Source organism: Amborella trichopoda, chromosome 2 (assembly GCF_054954075.1).
Source record: "Amborella trichopoda isolate Santa Cruz 75 chromosome 2, AtrichopodaSantaCruz75HAP2 v2.0, whole genome shotgun sequence".
Classification (NCBI taxonomy): domain Eukaryota; kingdom Viridiplantae; phylum Streptophyta; class Magnoliopsida; order Amborellales; family Amborellaceae; genus Amborella; species Amborella trichopoda.
Window position 1 is genome coordinate 22,078,729 of NC_142337.1, and position 19,109 is coordinate 22,097,837.

Sequence of the window (19,109 nt, forward strand, 5' to 3'; positions counted from 1 at the left end):
TTATTCCTATACATATCCATGAAAGACAAGACCATGGGGGTAATATTAGGTCAATATGATGGCCATGGAAAAGAACAAACGATATACTATATCAACAAAACCATGGTTGACTATGAGACAAGATACACCGATGGAGAGAAACACTACTGAACACTTGTGTGGGCCATGCAGAAACTAAGACATTATGTCTTATCTCATTCAATCAAGCTCATATCAAAAATTGACCCGCGCAAGTACCTAGTGGAGAGGCTAATCCTCAACGGACGTTTGGCAAAGTGGATAATGTTATTGAGCGAGTTCGAAATCGAGTATATCACTCAAAAATCGGTCAAAGGGTAAGCCATTGCTGACCACTTAGCTGAACACGCACTGCCAGACAATATTCCCATTAACACGATCTCCCTGATGAGAATCTCTTCACAATTGAGAACTCGATTTGGGAGCTATACATCGATGGTGCAAAGAACGAATACAAGTCAGGTATAGGAGTCAAACTATGCTCACTAGAGAAGATTTTAATGCCAACGACCATCAGATTGAATTTCTCATGTACCAATAACGTTGCTGAATATGAAGCCTTGATAGCCGAGATTGAGAATACGAAGCTCAAGGGATTTGGAAGGTGAAGGAAGAAAAACTCAAACCCTATCAAGAAAAGGCGGAAAATATGATTCCATACTTTAAGAAAATCACCTTTCAGCACGTAACTAAGTAAAATAATTGATTCGCCGATGGTTGAAATTCCTCCAAAAATCACCACATTGTCGTTCTACATCAGGGAAAAATACGACCTTTCCCCACTAAGAATTGAAGAAGAAATAGAGCAAGAGAATGAGAACGATGGGGAAGTATCTTTCGTGGTTTCAGATGCACTAGTCAAAGCAAAACCGTAGTTCCATGATGTTTTGTCCCTTCTAAAAGATGGTTTGAACCCGAAGGAGCCATCAAAAAGAATAAATAAGCCCTTCGAAGGTTTTCTATAGGATTCTTAGTAAGAAGTGATCTCCTATTCAAAAAGTCCTTTGATGGCATCATTCTACGGTGCCTCGATCAACCAGAAATTGACCAAGTACTAACAGAGTTGCACAATGAAGAAGGTCATTTTGGGGCAGCCACCTTCGCTCAAAAAATCAGGCGCCAAGGCAATTACTGGACCACAATGGCTGAAGACTGCTGGAAGTTCGTTAAGAGGTGTCTTAAATGTCAACTCTATGGAGACCTCATCCATGCACCGTCCATATCACTCAACTCAACACAGCTTGTATGGCCCTTCGTCATGTGGGGTCTTGATATCATTGGATTGATATCACCAAAAGCCTCAAATGGCCACCATTTTATATTAACAGCTGTAGAATACTTCACAAAATGGGTAAAGGTCACATTATTTGTTAAAATTGAAGGCCAACATGTTGCCCGTTTAATAAAGAACAATATCGTATTCAGATTCGGTACTCTTGAGTCAATCATCATTGACAATGGATCCAATCTCAAAAATGAAAAGGTCACTAAGGTGTGCAAAACATTCGGGATACACATAAATTCTTCACACCTTACTACCCTCAAGGAAACGGACAAGCAAACGCCACAAACAAAAGACTTCTTAGAATAATAGATAGAACAATAGAAGGTGGCAAAGATTGGCACGAAAAGCTAAACGACACACTATGGGTCTACCGGACAACTTAGAAGACTCCTACTGGCATGACCCCATACTCATTAATGTATGGCATGGAGGCAGTACTACCCATTGAAGTTGAGATACTGTCTCTTCGAGTGCTTATTCATAAAAATGCAGATGAGGAACAAAAGATCGAGGCACAAAACATTGCCTTCGTTGCTTTGGACGAAAAAAGACTACAAGCAACACAGAATATCGTTGCTTACCAGTGTAGAACCGAGAGGGGATACCAAAGAAAAGTTGTTCCTCGATAATTCAGAGAAGGACACATAGTACTCAAGAAAATCTTCCACACTCTTGCAAATCCACACCCTTTAGGCAAGTTCAAACCTAATTGGGAGGGGTCATTCGTGGTTACCCTAGTGCATGCATGAAATTCTTATAAGATCAATAATCAGGAGGGGTACGAACTCATTGACCCCATTAATGCATGTATCTCAGAAAATACTACCTGTAACGGGCTAAAAAACGTGATGAAAATCTGAAAAGGCATCACAAAGAAAAATAAAAAATAAAAAATAAAAAATAAAAAATAAAAAATAAAAAATAAAAAATAAAAAATAAAAAATAAAAAATAAAAAATAAAAAATAAAAAATAAAAAAATAAAAAAACAAAAAAATAGACGTGGTGAAAACCTGAAAAGGCATTACGGGTAAAAACAATAAAAAGATCTCCAAGAAGGAGCTTTCGATATAAAACACTCAAGTACAAACCAGTACTTGCAAGTTTCAATAATAATGCACATGCAGACCATGAGGGTGAAGACTTCTCCTAAACCCTGCAGGTCCCCAACATAACCAACTCAGAATAATGTAGGAGGGTAACATAAATGGAAAACATAAGTGATTTCAACCAACCCTGGAAAACTTCGAGACCCTCCAAGATGGAAGCCCGGCAAAAATCCAAAGGACTCTTTATGGATCCGCGAAGCAGAGGATGAAAGCTCCAAATGTAAAAAGACAACTTCGTGATTTTTTAGTTCCCGCAATCCTACAAGGGCGTCCTTTCATCATTTTTTGGTAGAATATAACAAAGAAAACCACCACCAAGGGGCCACAGGTGGCAAAACTGTGAGGCCCATCCCTTTCGAAAATGCTATTTCAATTTGATTATTAAAATCATCCATTTTCAAAAGCTTTCTCCTTTTATAAGGGACTTCCTCCATCACTACAAGAGGCTAAGCTGTTAGTCACTCTGGCCTCGCTCTCGAAGCTAACTTCCTATGTCTGTTATGACGGCCTGAAACTAGCCAGGCACTCCATGGTTGTATGAGTATAACTACTAACTACTACATATTAGAGATGGGTGAATCTCGCCAATGACGAAATTGGCTAGTCTGGGAGCGTTATTCTCTCAACTCGATCCCCTGAAGAAAAATGAGACGAGCTCATCCGCGCATGTGTGTATGACGGTACGATAGCTGGAGATTCGAGCCCTACAACTAAGGGGGGTGAGTTTGTAAGAAAGTCAATTTGAGAAGTGTGTGCAAGTGTGCTTCTATGCTTCAATGAATCAAATACGCACTTACTACAAGAATCCCCAACATGGGCAATAAATAAAAAAATAAAAAAAACGAGAAGGGGTATTTCAAACTCCCCATAACAAAGAGAAGGCTGCAAAGGACCTCCCAACAGCCAATTAAACTGTACTCTCTTTTGAGCTTTGACCATCAACTAAATATGCTTTATAAGCAACTGTCCTTACCTTAGAGTGTATATATATATATATATATATTGGGCAACATGCCTAGAGTCGCCCAGCCTGTGTGGCCGACACTACACGTGTCGCCCACATCTCTCATATCCCATTTAAATCCCAACTTGTATCTGCGACACTCCTAGTGTTTCCCGGGCCACACCACTAGTGTCGCCCAAGTTTTTTATGTCAAAACCTCTTTGTTTTTATTCCCAAACTTTCAAAAAAAAAAAAAAAAATTGTCTGGGCGACACCAGTTGTCTCCTAAACTTGGGTGACACCACTAGTGCCTCCTAGGCGACACGCCCTGTGTCGCCCAAATGTTTTTTTTCAAAAATGCCCCCCCTTAATTTTGGGGACTTCCAAGGATCAAACATGGTTTGTCATGGTTTCTGATGATCATTTTCAAACATTTTTATTAAATTTTAAAATAAAATGCTTCTTAGTAGCATGAGCCTAAACTGCCAACCAATTTTCCAGAACATTTCAAAAAACATAAAAACGCTCCGTGGTGGCATGAGCCTAAATTGCCAACCAAGTTTCCAAAATTTCAAAAAAATAAAAAATAAATTAAAAAAGAGAGAACACTCCTCTGTGGCATGAGCCTAAACTGCCAACCAAAGTCCGATCCTGGGTACAACCACCTTGTTTCAATGGAAAAACGTCAAAGTCGTGTGATGTTAAAGAGCCGAGACAGGAAAAACGTCAAATTCGTGTGACGTTAAATAGTTGAGAAAGGTAACGTCTAGACCCATATGACCTAAAATGTCGAATGTGTTCAGGGCACAACCACCCTGTTCAATGTGTTCAGGGCACAACCACCTTGTTCAATGTGTTCAGGGCACAACCACCCTGTTCAATGTGTTCCGGGCAAAACTACCCTATTCATACGTCTAGTCCCATACGACGCTAAAGATAAGTTATATCCAATTCAACGTCAAACTCGTGCGACATAAAAGAGCCGAGACAGGTAACGTCTAGCCCCGTATGATGTAAATGTCGGATGTGTTTAGGCAACAACCACCCTGTTTAATGTTGTTCAGGGCACAACTACCCTGCTCAATATATTCAAGGCACAACCACCTTGTTCAAACACGACATTAAACTACTTAGAGGACTCTATGGTTGCAAGAGTTAAAACTGCTAACCAACCTTGTCTTTCAAAATGTAATTCTTTTTTCAAAATTTTCACTATATGTCTTGTGATTTCAAAAGCTTTAATTCCTTTGTTAAAATTGTAGCCCGTCCCTGCTCCGAGTTCTATTTCAAATTTCCCCCTGCTTTCAAAATTTCTAAAATGTCTTTTAAAACGAAGGAGTTTGGACACCCGTATTTGATGATCACCGCGTTGCCATGATTACCGCGTTGCTGCCTCGTCTCTCTTCTAATTCAGCCTGACAAGTCTCTTCCTATAGAAATCCTTAGAAATCCTTAGGATAAGGAGATCAAAGAAAATGCCAGGGTTAAAAATTTCAAACTGCAAAACCCCTGAAGTTAAGAGGCATGGCCTAAAAATGCAACTCAAGTTTCAAGCTTGGGTAACTCATCAACATCTCACGCCAAAAACCCTAGGAGGAAAATGCCCTAGGTGGGTGAGCTCGGTGAGCGCAATGACATAGAGGGATAGTTGGTGAGCCCCCTGACCACGTGACTTCAAGATGAAATTTAAAATGTTTGCTTTATCTTTGACGTTCGCCTGTCCCCCGATGGATAGGGAATGCCAGAGTGTCTACTTCTTTGCCACTCACCTGTCCACCGAAGGATAAGAAGTTCCAAAGAAGGGCAACTGTAGACACCCTATTTTAAATCTGGAAAATTCTGTGGTTTTCTAAACCCTTAAGACCACACTTAACCTAGTAAACCTAAATCCATAGTTCACATAGTCTACCTAGTGATTCGGAATCAGTTTACCTGCCCGGAACCCTGCAGAAACCCTGTTTTGACACAGATTTTTGTAAATGCCTTGTTTTACCAAATAATTTATTAAAAATAGTAAAAAAATCTTTTCTGATCAAAATTTTCTCCGAGCGCTTCACAAGAGGCTGAGAAGACACCTAAATTGAAAAAAAATAATCCATTTCGAAAATTTTTGGTTTGGGCGACACGGGTCGTGCCGCCCAGGCGACATGACCCATGCCGCTCAAGCAACACGTCCCGTGCCACGCAGGCGACACGACCTGTGCCACCTAGATCCATGACTCTCAAAAGTTGACTTTTTGACCAGGGATTTGCTTGTTACGTGTGCCTATCCTTCCTAGAGACTTGCTGATCAACATCTGGACCAGAAGGGCAAGAGGAACCGGTTCTGATGCGGGCGAGCACTCAAGGGCTCGGGAGTACCTGGCCATCCGACTTGGTCTGATACTCATTTTCCCTTCATTTCTTTTTTATTTTATTGCAGTTATATTTTTTAATCTGATTTTGATTTGTCTGATTGAAAAACCATATTTTAAATGCTTTTGATCAAGCTGGCTCCGCCACTGATCCGAGATCAGATCTGACCTCATATCTGAATTTGATTGTTCCCACTTTCTCTACCACTTATTTTCCATTTCATTCTTATCAGTTTAAAGTATCAGATCAGTGGGTATTTTTTAACACTTGTATCCCTGATGTAAATGAGGAGAGAGCAATTTTCGAACCAGTTTCCATTAATACAAACTTTTGATCAGAATTGGAATTGGAATTTCTGAAATTATAGGTGACGGGCAAAATCATCATTTTTCCCCTATTTTTTATATTTTTAATTAATTCACTTTAATATTATTTTTAGTCAATTAGGTCAAAATTTAGGCATCCACCCATGTTTGGATTGAAATTCTATAAATACACATGATGACCACATACCCAGCAAACGGGCTGGACTGCGTCGGGTTTTGAACTGAGGCTCGGGAAAAGTTTCATTTACCGCCTCATCAAGGCAGGGTCGGGCTTGGGCTATGGCTCGAGTACCAATCCATACCCAGCATCAGCTATGCGGTCGAAGTGACCTAGCACCGACTGGGTTTCAAAAAACCTAGCGTCGATTGTGTGCTCAGCAACTCAACCCCAGTGGTATCATAGGGCGACCACTGTATTTTTAACAACCTAGCGCCAGTTAAGTGCTTAAGAGTCAGTGAAGAAATCACGAAGAAACATCAAGGAACGAGCACACAATCGATTCAAAGTTTTCAAGATTCATCAAAAATTCAAGTCTCGTGGTCATGGCTTAAAAACACGATCCATGGCTCGAAATTGGTATCAAATCGATCGCCATGCCGTGCCCTATAAGAAAATAGTCATCTTTCGATCATGCAAGTTCTCGGGTAGCAGCAGAGATTGTTCTGGAATTCCATACATTGTTAGGGAGGGGCAAAACAATCCTTTTGCACCCATTTTTATAATTTCTTTTAATTCAATTAAATTATAATCATCTTCAATTCTATGTAGTTTTCGGGCCGTACACCCATGTTTTAGCCCAAATCTATGTAAACATGCAAAGCTAAATTGTAAACATGAACACAATACCCCTTGGGTTCGTTCTTAAAGATTCAATAAAGGCTTCATTTTTGCTTAATCTCGTGGGTGCATCTTGGAGAGAGAAAAGGAGAGAGAAGAAAAGGGCCAGTACCCTTTTCTAAGATAATTTTCTCTCTCCCCCCTCTTTCTCTCTCCTCCCTTCTTTCTCTCCTCCCCTCTTTCTCTCTCCTCCCTTCTTTCTCTCTCCTCCCCTCTTTTCTCGTTTCTCCCTCTTTTTCTCACTTCTATCTCACTTTCTCTCTTCTTCTCATCTCTATCTCTCCCTTTCTCACTCTTCTTTCTCATCTCTTTCTCTCTTCTTCTCATCTTTATCTCTCTCCTCTCTCTCATCTCAATCTCACTTTCCCTCTCCTCATTCTCTCTTTCTCTTCTTTTGGTACAGTCGGTGAAGCCTATCACCGACTGCATCTTCTCTATCTTGTCTGTCCAACCCAATCGGTGAAGCCTAGCGCTGACTGCATCTTCTCTCTCTTCTTTATTCAACCCAGCCGGTGAAGCCTAGCGCTGACTGTATCTTCTCTCTCTTTTCTGTCTAAAACAATCGATGAAGCCTAGCACAGACTGTATTTTCTCTCTCGTCTCTGTCTAAAACAATCGACGATGTCTAGTGCCGACTGTATCTTCTCTCTCTTCTCTGACAAGCACAACCAGTGATGCCTAGTGCCGACTGTGTCTTCTCTCTCCTCTCTTCTTAAACATAGTCGATGTAACCCAGCGTTGACTTTGTCCTTTTTCTCTCTTCTTCTTCCAACCCAGCCGGCGATGCCTAGTGCTAACTGTGTTTTCTCTCTCCTCACTTCTTAAACACAGCTGACGAAGCCTAGCGACGACTGTGCCTGTTTCTCTCTTCTCTTTCCATCCCAGTCGGTGATGTCTAGCGCTGACTGTGTCTTTCCTTCTCTTCCTCTTCCAACATTACAAGCGATGCTTAGTGCCGACTGTGTCTTTCACCCTCTTTTCTCCTTCCTTCTCTCTTCTCTCACACTCTTCTCCTTGTTCTTTCTTTTCCTTTCTCTCTTCTCTTTCTTATTCTATTACTTCTTACTCTCTCTTTTTTATTTTCATTCTATATGTTATCCTTTCATTTGATTAAGAATGGTTGAGATTAACTTCTTATGGTAGTCCTATCATCTAGCCGTAATGTTGTTGTGTCAAAATTACTGCACCCGCTTTATCGCCATGACAGACTAACCATCGTGCCTAAATAGTCAGTATTGGTATTGACGTCTAGTAGTAACCCTGTTGAGCCGGTCTGAGTTACCGAGCCCGTTTTACTTTCACGTCAAGCCAATTATCAACCAGCTTAGTCATTGTGTTGACTCCCCCGCCTGGTCATATTATTCTTCCGCCCATCTTCCTTTTCTTGTTTTTTCCTTCTTCTTTTCAATGTGCACGCCTACATACGTTCACCCAAAAGGCCAGGTAAGGTCCACTGACCCACCTGTCATATAACATTTGCCATCTATGTGTGATTGCGGAAAATAGGAGCATACAATTTAAGGAAGGCAATTCTAAACCAGTTTTATTACTGAGGGGCTTTCTTCATGATCTAAGAGGTTGCCCACGCGAGCCAACCCGAGTAAGTCTCGAACCCACTTTAAATTCCTCTCTCATCGGTTGGTAATACCTGCCCTTTTTCTCGAACGAGGTTCCCAAGAGAGTGATCTCAAAGTCCCGGGTGTCCCCTGAAACCCAAGACGTGTGCCCCCCGATCATCCAGATCCGGCGGGCGAGATCGCGGCACCTAACCACTATGAGCCAGATGACCAATTTCTTTATAATGATCACAACGTAGAGGAGGTCTATTACCACGACCCTTAGCTCCACCATATCCTCTTTTTTGAGACATATTTTCATTCTTCTTCTCAGTATCCTCCTTAGCTGCAACAAAAATTGATTTTTCACTTATTTCAAATTCAAAATTTATTACAACATTCATAAACGTTTTTCGGGTTTCTTCCCTATGAATAGTAAAACAAACATTTGTACATGTTGGGAGTTTAGTAGCCATCAAAATCTGACATCTAAGATTGTCATACTCAGGTTCCAAACCAGCAACGAATAAAAAAATTTGGCCTTGTTCAACACACTTTTGAATGGTCTTCAAATCAGATGTTATGGGTGAATAAGAAGTTAATTCATCCCATAATGTTTTGAATAGAGCAAGATATTCAGTAATAGTTTTATCTCCAAGTTTGATTTTAGAAATTTCTTGCTTTAACTCATAAGCAAGAGAAAGGTTATTTTCTTGCCCATACATTTCTTTTACCGAATCCCACATGTCTTCAGTAGTATCTGCCGAAGTGAAGATCTCGGCCACCTTTGGCTCCATGGAATCTAAAATCCAAGACATGACCTTGTGGTCATTAGATCGCCAATCTTCATATAGGAGGTCATCATTAGCATGAGCTATTTTCTTTCCATTGATGTGTCCTAACTTGGATCTCCCATTCAAAGAAAGCGAGACAGATTTTGACCAACTTAAATAATTGAGTATGTTCAAAGGGATACTAGTTAATTTATCGCTAGTATTGAACTCTTTTTCATGGATAATAGTTTTAGGTTCAGGATTCTTAGTCATATTCACAATATCTTCCATGACAAAAATACTTGACCCTAAACAAAAATTACTGAACCAAAAAAAAAACGAGAAGACAAATCCCAAAAAGAAGGAAGCTGACAGTCCATGGAAGATACAGCCTCCTTGAAATAATATGGTTTTAAGGACCACCTCTTTACCTTTTGTAAAAGAGTAAAAAAAAACTTACTAGATAATGAGGGACATCACCGAGGCTATCACGGACTTCAAAGAAGGGTAGAGAGAGAAAGTCCAGCCCTTGCCTCCTCTGCTAGATTGACTTCAAAAAAGTTGCAGGGCTACTTCATTGACTTCTAATGCTCCTCTCTCTCCTTAGAATATTTCTCGTGATATTTTTTGACATCAAGGCCAGTGATAGCTCCGTGCGATCAATATTAGACAAGCCCACAAAAAAACCCAAAAAAAATTTCCACCAGCCAAAGAAGAGAGGGGACAACAAAGAACAGGAAGAAAAAGACTGACGAAGATTTAGAGAGAGAGGGAGAGAGCGCAAAGGATTTATGGACAGACAGAGAAAAGAGCATGACTTAGCCTGAATATTATTAGAAGAAGACTTACACCAAACCCAAGAAGATCAGGCACAAGACGAAGAAGGTGAACCTCCCTATTCTACCCTTTTATAAGGTCGATGACTCTGGAAAGGTTTAGAGGATCAGGAAGGAGTGCCCTAACGAGTAGTGCGGAGCTGGGACATTCATGGTGAATCACGTTGAGAAATGCGGCCTCACCTATGTCTATCAGAAAGCTGGTGTAGAGTAATCTTTTGACATGGAAATCTCATGTCTTCTATCCAGAGGCTCCATGAAGCAGGTGGTCGAAAGTTTACTGTAGAAGGCATTCCTCCTATAGGGTGCATACCCTTACAAATGATGGTGGTGAGCCTTCGAAAACCGAAGAAGGCATTGAAGAGAGACGAAGTCACCCCCAAAAACAGAAGACGTGGCAAAAGAGCAGGCAAGCCCGCAAAAACAAAAACCTTAATCTTGCTCTGATATTATATTTAAAAAGTAGAAAACTGCATAGAGACAAGATTTACGTGGTTCGGCAATGGCCTACGTCCACATTGACCACTGTATCCTTTATTTTGTCATAGATAAGTACAAAACTCAAAACAAATAATTTATAGAAGGAGAGAGCAGCAGTTACATCCCATAAAATTCTATCATATCCCGTGACATATGTTAACCCCTCAAAAATAAAAACCACCAACAAGAAAATCGTGGTAGAATCGGTTGGCAATGAGGTGGCAACGTGCTTTCAATACTCATTGATGCCTATGCTTGATGTGGTCAAGGAGGCTGAAAATAGTGGTCATGAAGGAGAATAAGAATTGTGCATGCTTGCAATCTTTGGACCCACCTCTCTTTCTCTCTCTCTCCAAGTGATTTCTTACTTCATTAACAGGTGAAGTGGCACACCCAAATATCATCGAAATATTGAAAGAGATCTGACGGCAATAGAAGAGAGTCCTATGTAGCCCGTGTGTGTGAGAGGCTCATAGGATGATTACTCTTTAATAATATAAAAGAGTCAGGTATAGTATATTGTAAACTTTCAATATATATTCAAAAAAATACATGAACTAAACTAATAAACGTTTGACCAAAAACTAATAAATAAACATAATGAGCATTAGAACCGAGTAAAATAGCAAACATTCATCCAAAAAATGAAGACTTAATGCACTGGCATCGTCTTCTTTGCCCAAATAGAAGGAAGAGGGAGAATGAGAAAAAAAGAAGCAGTATCCTAGGTTCTGTAAAATGGGTACACCTCGTACCTAATACTACAACTCTCTGTTAAAACCCTTCCTCCCTGTTTCCCACTACAACAGGTGGGAAGTTCCCCAATCACTTCATCCAAACAGGCCTTGCAATCGCCACTGCTGAGATCATTACTGCACTGAGTCAATCCATATATCATCGTCTTCTCTCTTACTTCACTCAATTGGAATTCTCCGGTTGCGAAAAAAGTAAGAGAGAGAGAAGCTTGAGAAGATAACTGATACATGAGCTCTCCAAGATAACGGTTAAACAGATGGGGCGCAGAAACATAGAGAGTGTTCCACATATATATCTTGTTCTTCTCATCAATTTTACCGAATAAAATTTTGATCGAATAATGTACGAGATAGTAATCGAACCAAACAATTGCTTCTTCTTTGTTCGGACAGAGGTGACCAATTTCAGCGGTTGCATCTTCCATGCACACTTTGTAGAAATGCGGTTTAGCCGGTATGAAACAATTCTCCTTTGAGTTATCTAATGCAGTACAGGAAAGAGCCACTCACTGGGTGCTCGGCAAGGCCGAGCCAAGTAATTAGCCCTAGTCCGAGTAACTTACCTTGAGTTTGGCAGAGTTGTGACCAAGGCTAATAGTTGTTAAAAATTTAAAAATACTAAAAAAACCCAAAAAAAGGAAAATATCTCTAGAGTTAAATTAAACGAAACACATCTACATTAGGTTAAAAAACATTGATAAAATGGATGTTAGAAAAACAATATGTGATGGGGTATATTAGAAATGATCTAAAAAGAAAGGAAAATATAAAAGTATTCATAGCCAAAACACTTTTTAATCTTTGTCAAAATGATAAATAATATAAAAATATATATTACTAATAAATTTCTTATTTTGTGAATTTTTGTTTTTCAATTTTTTTGTTTAGATCCAATTTTTTATACATTCTACCCCCAATATAAAAAAAATTACTTGGTGTATTATACATCCAATTTTCTATACATGTTACTTCTTGCGTTATATAAAAAAATTACTAAACATGTTACTTGTTGTATTATACATCCAATTTTCTATACATCCTACGCTCAATACTTTTTGTATTATACCCTAAAGCCCAGCGCTATTTTTTTTTGTATTTACCCCGCAGTCAAATAGTCAACGAATTTAGAAAATAATTGCTCTTTTTCTCTCTCTTCCCCTTTTCAATATACTATATTAATTTATATTTCTCTCTGAAACTCACTTTCTCTACTTATCCAAAAAACTCTAGCTCACTCTCTCATTCGTACTCTTTCTTTCTCTCTCTATTTACCCAAAACAAAAAGGGAAAATTATAAAAAACCCCCCCAATATACACTATCTATGCAACTTACCCCCATCCAAACTTTCTCTCACTTTTTTCCCCCCAACAACCTTTCTTCACAAAAACCCCCCAAGGTAAAAAGTTATTATTTTTTGGACGGAAATGCCCACCCCATACAAAAAAAATCAATTGGTGCTGCCTATCGGTCCTAAGTAGTATATTGCCAGAGCGTAGTATACAACTCCCGGAGAGAATTGTCTAGAGCATACTACCAGAACGCGTACGTATTGAGCGCCGAAGCGCTTTGTAAGGATTGTCGGATCGCCGTACGCACTGTTGGAGCGCGTTCATACTGTCGGAGCATTGAATACACTGCCGAAGTGCGCTATTACACTGCCAGAGCGTTGTGGCTCCAGAGCCTCTATTGTCGTAGTGCCTTTATAGACTGTCAGAGTGAAATGTCTCTAGAAGGTGTACCGCCAGTGCATATTCATATGCTTTCGGAGCACTGAATACACTGTCGGAGCGCCCCATTACACTACCAAAGCACTGTTGCTCCAAAGCATATATTGCCGGAGTATTCTTTGGGACTGCAAGAGCGCATCGTCTTTAGAAATTGTACTATCGAAGTGCATCTTTGTACTGCCAGAGCGCATTGGGTAAATTAAAAAATGGGAAACAGGAGAGAGAAGCACTGTGAAAACAAGGTAGTTTAGTCTTTTTTCTTATTCCTTTTGGGGGTAAGTTGCATAGATAGTGTATATTGGGAGGTTTTTTATAATTGTCCCAAAAAAAAGATTTATCACGTCCAAACTCTCTCTATCTCTCTCTACTTACCCAAAAACTCTCTCTCTGTAGGCGAACTCTCTCTTTCTGGCGGACTCTCTCTCTCTGCCATAAATGAGATCTCTGGGTTTTTTAAAAATGGTAATACAGAAGAAGCCATCAATCTCTTTGAAAAATGCAAATTGAAGGAATACAAAAAGGCATAGTCACCTTTAACTTTATGATCCCAGATCATAATCAATTGGGAAACTGTGATTTAGCCCTTGATTTTTTAGAAAGAATGTAGTTTTCTGGTATGAAACCTGATATACTCCCCTGGACATCGATGATCTCAAGGTTGTCTCAGAATGAAAGAGAAAACCAAGCTTTTCATCTAATTAGAGAGGAGGTATGGGGGAGTCAAGCCTAATCGGATCACAGTACTATGTTCTTTGAATGCTTGCTTTACATTAAAATACATCAACTGGGGAGTTGAGATACATTCTATGGCTATGAAAGCGGGTTTGCAGAGGAGTTATTACTAGGTAATGAATGCAAAGGGAAAAAAGGCTATATACATATTTGAGCAGATAAAGTTACTTAGGATGGCACCAAACCAAAAAACAATTTTGTGATGTCCGATGCACTTCTTGCCGGTCCGGCAGTTTTTTGTGCCGAACTGCAAAAAAAAAATTTGGTCTGGCAAAAAGTGGGCCAGAAGGGGAGAATTTATTGGAAGAAGGCACACTCCTTGTCGGACTGAAATGTTGTTGCAGTCCGACACTTTTTGTGTCGTACAACAATTAAAAAAAATAAGTATGTCAAAGTGTGTCGGACCACATAAAAAAATGGAGAGAAAGAGAGATAGAAAGAGAGAGGGAGGGAGGGTAGAGAGAGAATGAGGGAGGATAGAGAGAGAAAGAAAGAAGGAGAGAGAAATGAGAAGAGATAAAGGGCGAGGACATGTGGAGAGAGCTAGAGAGAAAGAGTGAGGGACAGTAGAGAAATAAAGCAAGAAAGAGAGAGAAGCAGAGAGGACAAGTGGAGAGAGGTAGAGCAAGAAATTAAGAGAGGGCAAGTAGAGAGAGAAAAGGAGAAAGCAAGTATCACATGACTAAATAGAAAAAGAGAGAAAAAAGGGGAAGAAAGAGAAATATAAAATATTAAATTGAAAATGGTTAGGGAGAGAAAAAGGGAAATTTGGTCCCAAAATGCATTGCCTATTTGACTGGGAATAAATACAAGGAAAAATAGTGTTGGGATTTAGGATATAATACAACAAGTATTGGGGATAAGATGTGTAGAAAGTTGATTTGAAGGGGTATTTTTAATTTTCCCATTTTTAAATGAGATATATGTGTAAATTTCTCAAAAAAAAATCATAGAGTCACCATGGCTCAAGATAGAGAACGGGGAAGGTATTGTTCGTGTTGCAGGATATGTTTTACACGCTTGTATCTCTGGTGTGAATAATGGAGAACCCAGCGGCGACCTAGGCCCGTAGGTACCAAAAATACGTAAGGACTATGGAAACCCTGACTAAATAAACCTTATTCTTGAGAGCCTTAATAGCAATGCCATTTCACCTACAAATTAAGCACATGAGTCTCCCATAATGATTCAAGAATCCCCTCCAAATTTTGGTCAATTCAGATGTAAATGGAACGAGTAGGTATGGTGCATCATAGCTGGAACTCTATCCTGGAGATCTCCAAAGACTATGGGACCACCGCCAATGGATTCAAGAGGTCGCAAACAGTTATTGTACCAAGTTTCGGCCTAATCCAATCTCCCTAGGTCTTACCTGCTAAAAATGATAAATTTCAAGCATGATACGGTACACCATAGCTGAAACTCTACCCTAGAGACTTCCAATGGCTATGTGACCAACACCAATAGATTTGAGAGACTGAGAACAGTCGCCATTATGAATTTTAGCTCAATCCAATCTTACTAAGTCGTACTTCCAAAAAGTAGAAACGTTTTTACTATTCACTTGATCCACTTAAACCAATTACTATTTATAATAACTGTGTTTTTGCAAAACGGTAAAACATTGAAAGCTTGAATCTCCCTCATCTTAAAGTAAATGGATCCCAAATTTGGGAATGTTGTTCACCTCACCGAGTTCTAGGATTCAGTAGATCACACGCATCATGAGAGCCCAGAAAAAGGGAGAAATTTTAGAGAGAAAGTTGCTAAAAAACCAAGAAAATTTAGTAGTATACCTACTCACTCTAGCACCTATATCTTAATATTTCGGACTCCCACAACCTCAAGGCTAGGTTGGTTGCAATCGCCGCTCAGAGGCCTTTGTTTTGAGTACCCATTCGATTGAAATGGAGACTGATAAGGTACTCTATTAAAGCTCTAAAAAAAACATATTTTTCGGTGGCTGGAATCCCATTTTCTGGCCACCTCTCCAATTTGGAAAGTGATTATTTGACATCCAAATCCGGGGATTTTTATTGCAAAATGATCTCGATAACTTTCCATTCGATTTGTGATAAAGAAAATAACTGAAAACAAGAATAAATGAGCTAAGATCGAATATTCAAAGTTACAAGTTTAGGAGTTGGTCGTATTTTGAGAACAACCTCAAAACTGTGACTTAAAACTCAATTATAGACATCAAAATGATACCCTCGACATGAAAGTCATTTTACCGGTGATTGATCGTGCAAATGCTCGTCAGAAAATGCACGAAAGAGCCCCGAACTACAAGCAAGGCAAGCAGCCCTTTATTAGGGATGATTTTGTCATTACAAAGAAAGTTAGGAGAAGGAAAACGATCAGTTTTCCCCAAAAACGAAAATCATTTTTAATCAAAGAAAAATGTAATTTTGAGAAATTTTGTGTTGTTTTGATCATCATTTATTTGTAACCTAAGGTGGAAAATTATTAAGAAAGTGCTTTGAGGAGAGAGAAATATTTAGCACTTGAGAGACTACCCTTGGACCACCCTACCCAAACCTTTGACCAACCATACTACCCAAACACAGTCCATAGTTCATAACACCCATAGTCTATACCATTTATTCTCCACACTCCTTATACCACACTTAACCCATCCTAGTCCACACACCATATACCATTTATTCTCCACACTCCTTATACCACACTTAACCCATCCTAGTCCACACACCATACTTGATCCTAGTCCGTTTACCATACCTTACCAATTCATTACACTCCCTACCTTATACCCCACCTTAACTATTGTCCATACTAGTCATAGTCCTTAACCTACTTCACCCAACCCAAGCCAATTATACACCTTAGCCTAAAACAAACCATAAACCATACCCACTTGAACCCATTTAGGGCCTCACCATTATATAAAAATTTTCATTTTTAGTTATGATATTTAAATAAGGGTGCGGGTTGTATAGAACCAAGGCTCTAAACAATCAAAGTAAAGTGCACCTTCAAAGAGTGTCGAGACATGTGGTTTTAATACTAGAAATCTTTACAATAGCCTTAAAATATATTTTCCTCTGTAATTATAAAATTTAAAGCTTAAAAAATAGCGTAGATCGAATACATCTATAAAAACTTGACAATCTTGATAATTGACGGTCCAAAAATGCGTCACACGATGCACTATTTCCAAAACTTGAAGTTGACGGTCCAAAAATGCGTCACACGATGCACTATTTCCAAAACTTGAAGTTGACGGTCCAAATATGCGTCACACAATGCACTATTTCCAAAACTTGAAATCCATTATTTTCTCATATTCATGCATCTTGTTGTCGAGATGATCAATTTGAAGATATTTGGGTATCAAACTAGTGAAATTTTTGAGGTGGGCTCTAATTTGTTTTTTTAAAGTGTCGGCTCTGTAGAAAAATTTTCTTTTAAATAATGCATGTATATATCAACAAATTTATCAAATATATTTAAATATATAGATATTTTGATTTTTGGATCTGGTTTGAGCGGGTACATGTCCAAGTACAGCTCTGGGTCTGGGTCCTACATTATATTTTTGAGTCTGGATCGCATAAATTTTTTCAGGTCAGCGTCCAGATCTGGCCCGACCCAACCTGACCCGACCCCTATTCATATTATACCCGAGAAAAGTAAAAGAGCAAATGAAACCAATAATTTAATAATAAGGAAAGTCCCACTTCAATAATAACAACATAAACGAACACTATTTATCCACGCAGGGACACTTATTTAACCAGAGAGAGAGACCAGTGCACAGCTCACTTATTTTCTGGGTAGAGAGAGAAATGCACTTATTTCATATGTGCCATAGAATTGGTAAACCTCGTACCTAACATTACAACTCCCAGTCGAACCCTTCCCCCTCTTTTTCCATAACAAGAAGTAGGGATATCCTTAATAACATTATCCAAACACGCCTTACACTCCCCATCACTTAATTCCCTGCTACACTGAACCAGCCCATATATCTTTTCCTCTATCTTTTTCTCACTCACTTCAACTTCTCCAGTTGCAAAAAAGAAATGCGAGGAAGATGCTTTCGAGGACAACTCATACATGAGTTCTCCAAGGTGCCTGTTAAACACTTGCCGCTGAGAGATATTATAGATATTCCACATGTAAAACTTGTTGCTCTCATCTACTTCGCCGATGAAATCCTTGTCGGAATAACGCAAGAGACAATTGTCGAACCAAACGATTGCTTCCTCTTTGCCAGGACAGAGGTGGCTGATTTCAATGGTGGCATTCTCGACGCAGGCTTTGCAGTCTTGGCGCATGACATCGCCACGGCAGAGGGCTAGGCCGTGGAGATGATGGTCAGGCGAGGAAGCGGTGGCGAAGCCAGTGATGGATGTTTTGGCAGCTAGGGTGTGGAGGAGATGGAGGAGAGGACTCAAGGAATGGTGAAATGACGTGTAAGTGGTGTGGTATGTTGGAGTAGATGAACAGATGTGGTAAAGTGGTTCAGCACTCATGGTTCCATGCAGATGTGCAATGAGGCATAGAGAGAGAAAGGGGAGGAAAAATGTTCGAGGTGCCATTTTTTCTTTTTTTTGCCTTTTTGTTGCTTTTACAAATAGAGATTTATTGGGTGCTGATGAATATAGTTAGAGAAATAGGGAGAAGAAGGTGGTGAATACAGGAAGGTTATATATATATATATATATATATATATATATATATATATATATATATATATATATATATATATATATATATATATATATATATGAAAAGTCTTTCCAACGTTTATAGGAGAAAATGAATAGTGATTTTTTTTACCTTCATCACCGTCCAAATTTTATCGCGCGGTCACGATTGTCCGGTAGTATTTTATGTGTTATTTTTTTCTACAAATCAAAATGAGCTAAAATATGGAGGGATATACATCTTACTAAGGCGCATCTAATAAATATATAAAAAACTTATCTGCAAAAAATAAATTGATAAAACTCCCCTTGAAAGATTTCGGAGGTAGTTTGGTCAATGTTTTTCATGTAAAATATATTTTTTTTAATTTTTTAAGATTCCCCTATTTTTGATGAATACACGCTCTAAATTTCAGGTCATTCCGATTTGTTGAAAAAAAAATGAAAAATGAAACACTATCGGATAATCGTGACCGCACGATGAATTTTGAAAAGTGATGGGGATAGGTAAAATCACTGTTCATTTTAGTCTATAAGCGTTGTGTTGTGTAGTGTTTTATATATATATATATATATAGGGAGAAAACCGGGGGACTTGTTGGGGTATTTATTATTATTTATTATAATGGATAAGCAGTCTCTGCTGAATTGTCGACGTTTTGGACCACTTGGTACTTATAATGTGGAGTCCTGGACTTCTTCAA

The 19,109-nt window shown here is 39.1% G+C and overlaps 1 protein-coding gene across 1 annotated transcript; it reads right to left on the minus strand.

Moving 5' to 3' along the window:
* Positions 1–17,547: 17,547 nt before the first annotated feature.
* Positions 17,548–18,231, minus strand: LOC18440248 (antimicrobial ginkbilobin-2-like protein). Its single transcript, XM_020670973.2, has one exon. The coding sequence runs from the start codon at positions 18,229–18,231 to the stop codon at positions 17,548–17,550; it is 684 nt and encodes a 227-aa protein (XP_020526632.2).
* Positions 18,232–19,109: the final 878 nt, after the last annotated feature.